Genomic DNA, 9,404 nt, shown 5'->3' on the forward strand with positions numbered 1-9,404 from the left:
AAATCCACATGTCAACTACCTTCAACATTGTGCCAAACTCAACCCATACACAATCGGAACTATAATTCAGTTACAACCCAAGCATACAAGTAGCTATATGTTACATATTATGGAGCAAGTGATTGTCAATAACTGTATGCATTCTAAGAAACGTCAATAAAATACCATAGCTAACTTCTCAAAGATGCTTCTTCAACATGAATCTCATGACCTTTGTTGCTATCTTGTACATAAAGCACTTAAGTTGTAGAGTTCCTAAGAACTCGACCATAGGGTGCACGCGTGGCATATGCCCCCATGCTTCTTATTCACAAGAGGCAAGGCAGAAAGTGACAATGGTAGTGGTTAGACACTGAAGAATAGCCTGGAGGGGACGTCCCACCCTCAGATCTACAATCACACCTATGCTTCTTGAACTTCATGTTGAAGGGTAGGCGGCAATCGTTGAAGGGTAGGCGGCAATCCTTGTTTGAAAGGGGGGGGGGGTCTCTCCCAACACTCTGTTCTCTTTTGTTTCATGTATCAAAGTTTCCTTGAAATGCCCTAATCGAGGCAATGTAGGGTGGGTGGGTTCAATCCAATCGAGAGCACACGACTTTAGCATCGTCCACCGTGCTTTAAGGGGGGGGGGACTCGCCTAAGTCTTGGTCGGTCCGAAGAGAATTCTCAATTCTTTTGCCCATTCTGTGCATGTCATGGAGGTCACATAGACCTTCATGACTCTGCCACTGCCCCGCCTAAACCTAGCCTTAATTCGTTGCAAGAAAGCATGGGATTTTTTAAATAAATAATGAAAGCATTGATGAGAGATGGAGAAGGTCAAATGCAGTGAGATGCTGGGGCCCAAAAAAAGGGTATGGCAAGAAGCCATGCCATGTAAGCAAAGAGAAGTGCCTGCAAGCTTGGTGTTGGAAGTGTGCAAAGCAACTCTCTTTCAAGGAATAGAGAAAAGCAGGATCTTGAGGCATGCCCCCACCCCTTCTCCTTTCCTTTCGCTTTAGACCCAAAAATAGATCAAATCAAAGCACGAGCACAAGTCCGTATGGGCCTTATAAAAAAACCTTTGCAAAGTAATAAAAATTGATGCCCCTTTTGCCAACTTATTAACTCCGTATGGTTGAAACCTTAGCAAGGAACAAGTCATAAAATAATTGGTGGGCTTAGAAAAACAGCAGGCGTTGGAATATGTTTTGTCCGCTACAAGAGAGGAAAGGGGCCCGCAGATTCCCACGTCAGTGTTGGACAGCCAATGGAAGGGGCCCGGTCAGGGCACGTGGACAGGACTGATTGGGCGGTGGGGGGTTGAAGATTGGGCTTGCGGATTTCTAGCCAATGGGAAAACGTGCAGGTGTTAACGAGTTTGAAAAATGGGGGGCATGATAAGGCCGGGGGGGCATGCAACGTAGGCCCCAGCTTCTCTCTTTAATGAAATTAAATATAGGTGCAAAGCTTGTGTCAAACTAGTTGGGACTAATTTGGCGGGACGCTCCAAAAAAGGGGGGCTGCAGAGGACGGTGGACCAATTTTCGGCCAAAACCGCCAAAAGTGCTCATTAACGGCTCTGGTCCCATTCTACCCACACGTAACTCCAGCAAATTTACTGCCCGCTAGTTGGGGCTAACTTCGGCCGGACGTTAGTTCAGCAGCTGAATTTGGCGCGGGTCACCACATTAGCGGCGCCGCGATGATCATTTCTGAGCTCCTGACTGCCAAATTAGCGGCACCGCGACAATTTTACTCTCCGCCATAGTCATTTCCTGTCACTTCTTATGCTCTCCCGAGCTCGGGGCTGGCTCGAGCTCGAGCCGGCTATGGCGCTCCGAAATGCCCAAAACGCAAAAAAAGCAAGGGCAAGACTCAAAAGCTAACAACAACCTCTCCCTTCCCCGGCGGCCTTGGCCCTGCTGGGCTTGTCAGTGCGCGTTCTCTCGCCCACATTCACACACCCCTCCCTCTCTCTCCTCTCCCTCCTTTCCTTTGACCTCCTCCCAATCGCAGTAAAGTAAGAACTCAGTTTCCCCCAAAATTGCGTCTTTCCCCCCACGTAAAATTTGATTCAATTATCTGATAGCTGGGAGAATGCGTTCAACGCTCAAATTTGTGCTCGTGAAAGGCACAGCTGCAGGGAGCAGCAGCAGGTCCACCATGCGCTGCGTTTCGAGTTCTTGCGGCATAGCTCTGGTTAGTTCTCACTCCTGTGCTCTACCCTTCTCCCCCAGCGTCTTCCCTTCTCTCTGTCTGTTGTTTTTCCCTATTCTGTGTTGTGGGGTTCCTCTATGTTGATCTCCATGAAGGAGAAACGGCTCCCGGACAGCACTTCAGCGAATACCTTGTCTTTTAACCGGATCCGTGCTCTTCATTTCTTTGGACTTGGACATTGTGGCCTCAGTAGATCCCTATGGAAGCTCAACTTGCCAGTGCACTGGAGCGGAGGCACCATGGGCGCCAAATTCCTATCCTTTTACTCTCTGCAGCTTTTCTCCTACTCGAAGTTGGATGTGGATTCATTGGCGGTCTTGAAACTGAGAATCTTGGTTTGTGGCAGGGGATGTGAAAACCCCTAAAACAGGACGCGACATATGGGCTCTGCCTCTCATTGCTGATGTAGATTGTGACTGGCTACTTTCGCATTTTGAGGTGATGGATTGTATGGCATTGTAGCCCTGCTTGGCATTTTGGCTTTAAGAGAAGGAATACCCCCTGCTAGAAGCATCAGGAGAGTGCATCTTTGAGGATTTGGGTGTGAAGGTTGGAGGAAGAGGGTGTAACTGAAGCTCAGGATTCCTTTAATTCTGCATGCGTTTTGGTTTCTGTAAATTATGGGTTGCGGGGCGGTACGGACAAGCACTGGGATTTTCCTGATTTCAAAGTTCTTTGTCTGGACAGTGCTACCCCAGACTGCTAGTTAGTTTCTGAAGTTTATACACACCTTTGATGTATGTTGTGTATGTTATGCAGGGCTAAGGGATCAGGCTCCTTGTTGAGCATGGATGCATACGAGGTTACCCGCCGGGTGTACTCCAGAGTTCAAGCTCTGGAGCCAGAGTTGGCCTCAAAGATAATGGGCTATCTATTGCTTCAAGATCAAGGGGAGCAAGAGATGTTGAAGCTTGCGTTTGCACCAGATTTGCAGCTTCAAGCAGTGATGAACAAGGCAAAACAGCAGCTGGGTTTGTCATTGTCCCATGTTGCAACCACAGTTGGGGTTGCCCCAACCATTCAGTCTCAAGTTGCGGCACCTCCATATCGTGTTCCTGGCCTTTTTTCGTCAATCACTTCAGCATCTTCTCCTTCTCCCCTGCTGCTCCCTCCAGATCCTTTTCCTTACTATGGAGAGGATTCCCTTCAACCATCCAATTCTGCCCCAGTAACTCCTCTGCATCACCAACAGCATCATCACCATCATCCCCACTATAGCAATGGTTTTGATGATGCATATCCTCCGCCACCAGATGTGATTTCCAATCTCCTTGTGGATAAGTTTCATGCTGAAGCAGGTCCTAACTTTTTCTCCCGACCCCTGTCAGTTACAGCTCGAAGACCATCATCTCTCTCCGATTTCCCATTGTCTCCAGATAGCACCTGTCTCTCTCCTGCATGGAAGCCTTGCCTCTACTACAGCAGAGGCTATTGTAAACATGGATCCAATTGCAGGTTCTTACACGCTCACCATACCTTGAGATCTGACCCTGGATCTCCAAGTTCTGTGTCATCCAATGGCCAGCGAGACTATCGTATTGACGACATGGTTGTTCCTGGATCCTTGGAGAGATTGGAAATGGAGTTGGAAGAGCTCTTGAGAGGGCGCAGAGCTCCTGTCTCCATTGCCTCCCTCCCCCAGCTGTACTATGAGAAGTTCGGGAGGACATTGCAGGCAGAGGGCTACTTAACTGAGAGCCAACGACATGGTAAAGCAGGATTTAGCCTTACTAAGCTTCTTGCCCGGCTTAAGAACACAGTTACGCTAATTGACAGGTGCATATGCCTGTTTAGAGTCGCACAATGTATGAGCCTATTTTTTTCTTACTTTTAAACTTATTCGCTGGTACTGTTGGGGCAGACCTCATGGTCAGCATGCAGTTGTGCTAGCTGAAGATGCCATGAGATTTTCAGTGTACAGGAGTGAAAGGGATGATCTCTGTACTGTCAACCCAGGCTCTCGACAGATCTACCTTACTTTTCCTGCAGAAAGTACCTTCTCAGAGGAAGATGTCTCTGCATATTTCAGGTTTGTCATCTGCATCTTTTTCCCCCCGACATGCTGAAGTACCATCGGCATACACTGGCCTGTTACCTGATGATTCTGTCTGGCTTTCTTGTCCACAGAGGCTATGGCCCTGTCCAAGATGTGAGGATACCCTTTCAGCAAAAGAGAATGTTTGGTTTTGTTACCTTTGTTTATCCTGAGACTGTGAAGGCAATTCTTGCAAAAGGAAATCCGCATCACATCTGTGGTGCAAGGGTGCTTGTAAAACCTTACAAGGAGAAGAGCAAGCACAGTGAAAAGTGAGTATCTATGCTCAAAAGTTATCTGCTGTTTTCTACAGCCCTATCTAATTGATCATGCTGTTCAGTCGAAGGTTGGTCGAGAGGGACCATTCAAGGTTTTTCCCAAGTAGGAGCTTTGATGGTAGAGAATTTCCGTTTTCTCCAGGTTTGGCATTCGGCTGATTAACTTATGTTCTTGTTGTAATACTTCTAGGCTGTTGTTTGACAGTTTTGGCTTTTGTCCATGAAGGAACTTGTGCACTTACAAGCAGAGCATCATGTGCAGGTGCTCAGTTCTTTGACGATCATGACCTTTTGAGAAGGCAGATCAATGAGCAAGCTCTGGAGATGGAGAGGAGGCGATTTGCTGATTTCCAGTTTAGTGAGTCCCCGCGTATGTATGTGCAGACAGGGACTCCTGTATTGGAACCTGCACGTGGGCACTTTGGCCTCGGTTCCAATGGTCTGGCCATGTCTCATGATCTGGCCAAAGGGGCTGACGGTAATATATGCAACCTTTTTTGGATTGGCAATATCTATCTCAGGATGCTAATTTGTGCACATGTGCACTAAATTAACTAGTAATGTAATTGGGTTGTCTTATACAGATCTAAACAATATTCAAGTTCCTAGTTCACTTGGATATATTCTGGATGTTTTGGATAATGATCCCAGTGAGAATGAGCAGCCCAATGAAAAGATTGAGCCTGCTGAACAAAGGTACGAAAGTCAGGACATTTAGTTTTGGCTTTGTAATAATCAGTTCTGAATGAAGAGTGCTGTGTCGCACTGCATGCAGCCATGGCAACAATGAGCACAATCTCCCGGACAGCCCTTTCGCTAGTCCCAAAGGGGAGCAACCTCAGTCTGGAACTTCCAGTGCTCTAGAGGTCCCTATCAACTTCAATGCGGATGTGCAGTCTCTGTTCCCAGCAGAGCTTTTGTCTTCAACATCCAGTTTTGAAGATGATAAGGATCTCATTTGTCGAATTTGCAGAGGTAATTTCATGTGAAATGTGTTCATTCCCATGCTAATTTGTCAACAGCTTAACGGAGGAAGTTAAGTTTAATTGTCATGCAACTGTTGCTGGTGGAATCAAGTCATGTCTAGCTTATCCTAATGACTTGGTTTTATGCTTGTCAGGACCCTTTGCTGATCCCATCCGGCTTGATTGCAATCATATGTTTTGTGTTGATTGCATACTTAAGGTATGAAGCTTGCAGGGTCCTGATAGTTCACATATTACAAGTCGTTTTTTTAGTCCTGGAATGTTCACTCCATTGTCTTGCAAGGGCTGCACTCGCTATGATCACCCATTTTTTGAATTTCATATTTCAGGTCATTAGGGTCTCTAAAGATGAATGCCCATCATGTCAGCAGCACATTGGAAGTCAAGTTGTGCGACTGCTCGAGAGCAGGGGCCTTCCAGTTATAGATCCCTCTCTGACCAAGCCACGGGTTGCAGCAATTTCAAACCAAAAGATCAGCAGTTGGTAGTGGAAACACAGATTTCTTACCAAATTATGGAAATAACATAACAGAAAGCATTTGTCAGCATGTCAAGTGAACCCCTGCAAAGGAGGCTTCTGAAGGTGTTAGGCATACAAGCCTGATAAAGATAAAGGATCATATGTGTTAAGAGGCGAACCCTATCTCTACGGGGTTTTGCCTCGAATCTCATAGTCATAAAGATTTACGGCTAATGGTCAAAGGTATTATTAAGGAAGAAAAGAGGTAAAGCAGCAGCAACTGTAAATAGGCAAATTCCACTTTCATTATTTAGCAGATTACTCAAAAATGCGAAGCGGATGGTATGATTTATAACAGAACCCAGGAATTCTTGTCAATAGTCTTCAGAAATATCAAGGCTGAAGCTTGAACTGCGATAGAAGTTATTTTGGAATTACCAAGTAGGGATTGACCCACACTAGATGGGTAACTGTCTTCTAGCACCCTTACTTCCATACCCTTTTTCCCGAGGGATTATCTGCTTCAAGCAGCTTATATATGGATAGGCGGCTCTTGGGCGTTTCCTCGAGGATGTAAATTCCCCATGGAAATGATTATTGATAGTTATCTCTTGTCTCGATCGTCGGCAATATTGTCATTATCATCTAAAAGTTACTCATTTGCTAATTTCTTCCTTCTTTTTCATGAGCATTTGAGATTCCAGGCCTCACCATGAGAAGAGGGCACTGCTTGTACCACTTGTTGCTATCTCATAGTGCCTCATGACAAGTACCTTTCCGCTCTTTAATACACTGGTTGTATAGCATAGTTCAGAGAGTAGGATATGAGATGCAATCTTGTGCGAGCACCTTTCAGAAGCCAATTGTGGTCAGCTAGCTCTGGGTATTGACATGTTCGTGAAGTAGTGTAAAAGGGGAGGCGAGCTGAACACATTGGTTTAGAAGAATTGAGCATGTATCCTCCCACATTATTTTATGCTAGGGGTTAGGCAGCTTGTCGGACTCTGCTGATGGACTCTGCGTGGATGCCCTAGCTAGCTGATTATCTTCCTACCACAGCTCCTGTATATCTGGTTCATGACACCTGTAGCATTGGAGTACATGTGGCTCTAAGAATGTATATAATCTCTGGCCTCTCGCAGTCCAGAGGAAGCTAGTGACACAAGCGTTTGCCTTAGGATTTTAGGTGCAGTGTCCTGGTCGTTCTTCTTGTACACTTTCCTGGTGTATGAGGAAAGCGACCAGGAGTGCCCTACCCGACTCTTAAAACAAAATAAAAACAAATTTCCATCAGACGTTTCTGTAGATTTGTTTTCCAGTGTGAGTTGGTTTGGTGTGCACGACTGTTTGAAGTGGTGGTTCTAATTACTTGGCACTTACTCATCCAGATGGTGGAGCTCGACAATTTTGAATCATTTTACTTGGGTTGGAGAGGCCGTTGGTAGAAGATAGGTATATGTGAAGTATGAGATGAAGGTTCGACTGCCTCATGATGTCCAAGAACATCTTTTAATTTCAGTCATCAAAGCACCCTCTAGGTGTGCCTCATAGAGGACATCCTGATGGTATGCCACATTGCCGATTCAATCGTTCTGCTGCAAGTCAGGCTTTTGCATAACCTAGTTTCCTTCGTTATTGATCACCATTGAAGTTCGAAATATTTTCGGTGTCTAATGACATGAGCATCAAATAATGATCAAGCTGTGCATGATTGAGGATTTGAAATGCCCCAGTATAAGAGTCTTATTGACAGTCCTTGCCTCTCGGCATCAGGTAGCCCTACATAGTGTATCATTGTAGGAATCTGGAGGTGTATATGCAGCCTCCCATTAGACTGGAGAAACAGCAGTTCAGCCATTGAATTAACTGGTTATGGGTGAAGCCTTATGTAAAATTTCGAGTAACCAATTCTGACCAAAGAAAGGTGATGGTGAAACTTTGCGACTTGCAACGCTAAAGTAGAGATGTAGTTAGTGTAAAATCGATTGGACGAGTCAATCTAGGAGTAGGGGGGAGAGAGAGAGAGAGAGAGAGAGAGAGAGAGAGAGAGAGAGAGAGAGAGAGAGATTTGTGAACTATGGAAGGCATGTGATTTTTCATATTGCTATAGATGTCAATGCGTCCTATTATTGTATACTAAGCTAGATGTACAAGCATGCTCTAATAATGTCATGCCCATTAGGGTAATTGTACCAGTTAAAGTGCATCTAACAAAAAAGACGTAATTTTGGGGGGAATTTTGCTATTCAATGAAAATTTGACATCTCAAGTTATATTTGAATTTGCCTTTTCAAGGAGGCTTTTTTCAAGACCAACTTTGCTATTTTTTAGAAATTTGTGCAAGTTGGTATTTCAAAAATTTGAAAACTAGCTCTAAAGAGGAACTTTTGTTCCGAAAGAAGGTCACAAAAGCTACGCTCTCAACCAATCACCTTGTAGATTTTGCTCGTTTATTGGAACAAGGAGTGCTTAATAACGGGCCTCATCCACCTGGCCATTGATGCATGCTTCCTTATTGGCTCACCAACCCTAGAGGGATCTGAATGTACTGCATGATGTGTCGAATGGGGAGATGGCCTCCTTCAAAGCTTTTGCAAGTGAAATAATGATTTCTTTGCTGTGTCAGACAAAATATTGTCAATTTGCCTGTTTGTCCCAAAGATGACGGTGCACTCAAGATGGTCTCGTGAATGCTCAAGCAGATGAACGAATGAATCTTCACAGCTTGTTGGCGACATGGATAATCAATCTCCACTAGTATGGGAGCTGGTAATACCCAAAAGCTTATAAAGCTCTATGAAGTAAATTGACAGCTTAGTCCGGTTACCTACAACAACCGAAGCTGGAAATACAATCCTCCTTGTTTCTCTCTGGACATGACTCTCCCAAGAATGTGGCAAGATGCTATGCTAGAGTCCATACTAGGGGACGCACACCAGATTGTTGTGTGGGGTGGTCAAGCAATTTGAGCTTCTCCAAGAATGTCATGCACGAGTTGTGATGGTAATGACAAGATTTACAATCACACTCTATGTTATTGTTCCCTTCTAAGAATGTTGCTTGAGAGAGCCATCGTATGTATAGCTTCATTCTTGAAGTACCTCCATCACTCTGACTAGTTGGCAGGTTATGAGGCAAGTAGCCTTGCACACAGACACACTTCAAAGAGTTGTAGACAAAAGGGGAGGTATCTTGAACAAAGGTTGTTATTTAATTGTTCTCTCTCTCTCTCTCTCTCTCTCTCTCTCTCTCTCTCACAGAGTATGAGTACTTACTATGGCGGACACCGACGATATTCTACAACGACAAACGCAGTACATCCTCGGACAACGCCCGATGCCGAACCTCCTTGGACATTGATGTTCATACATTGAGATTGTACTACCCTCTGTTTCACCGTCACGCACTTTATAGTGCTACACAATTCTGAGCTGCTTAGATTTATA

At 45.0% G+C, this 9,404-nt stretch overlaps 1 protein-coding gene across 2 annotated transcripts; it reads left to right on the forward strand.

Moving 5' to 3' along the window:
* The first annotated feature begins 1,649 nt into the window (after positions 1–1,649).
* On the forward strand, positions 1,650–6,570 carry LOC147454212 (zinc finger CCCH domain-containing protein 18-like). Of its 2 annotated transcripts, none has more exons than XM_086516206.1 (10): positions 1,650–2,181; positions 2,959–3,975; positions 4,061–4,228; positions 4,327–4,506; positions 4,575–4,654; positions 4,775–4,990; positions 5,097–5,208; positions 5,288–5,487; positions 5,633–5,697; positions 5,828–6,570. In XM_086516206.1, the coding sequence occupies exons 2-10, from the start codon at positions 2,987–2,989 to the stop codon at positions 5,984–5,986; spliced, it is 2,169 nt and encodes a 722-aa protein (XP_086372332.1). In that variant the 5' UTR covers positions 1,650–2,181; positions 2,959–2,986; the 3' UTR covers positions 5,987–6,570. The 2 variants fall into 2 exon arrangements, with proteins under 2 accessions (XP_086372332.1, XP_086372333.1); XM_086516207.1 differs by lacking the exon at positions 1,650–2,181 and adding an exon at positions 2,225–2,637.
* Positions 6,571–9,404: the final 2,834 nt, after the last annotated feature.

Source organism: Adiantum capillus-veneris, chromosome 7 (genome assembly GCF_014529385.1).
Source record: "Adiantum capillus-veneris isolate H3 chromosome 7, ASM1452938v2, whole genome shotgun sequence".
In the NCBI taxonomy this organism is placed as follows: Eukaryota; Viridiplantae; Streptophyta; class Polypodiopsida; order Polypodiales; family Pteridaceae; genus Adiantum; species Adiantum capillus-veneris.

Bases quoted from the DNA above. Each gene is read 5' to 3' on its own strand.
- LOC147454212 (XM_086516206.1), top strand. From the start codon at position 2,987: ATGGATGCATACGAGGTTACCCGCCGGGTGTACTCCAGAGTTCAAGCT. The intron at 4,991-5,096 runs GTAATATATGCA...TGTCTTATACAG, and splicing joins TCTGGCCAAAGGGGCTGACG to ATCTAAACAATATTCAAGTT. The intron at 5,488-5,632 runs GTAATTTCATGT...TATGCTTGTCAG, and splicing joins CATTTGTCGAATTTGCAGAG to GACCCTTTGCTGATCCCATC.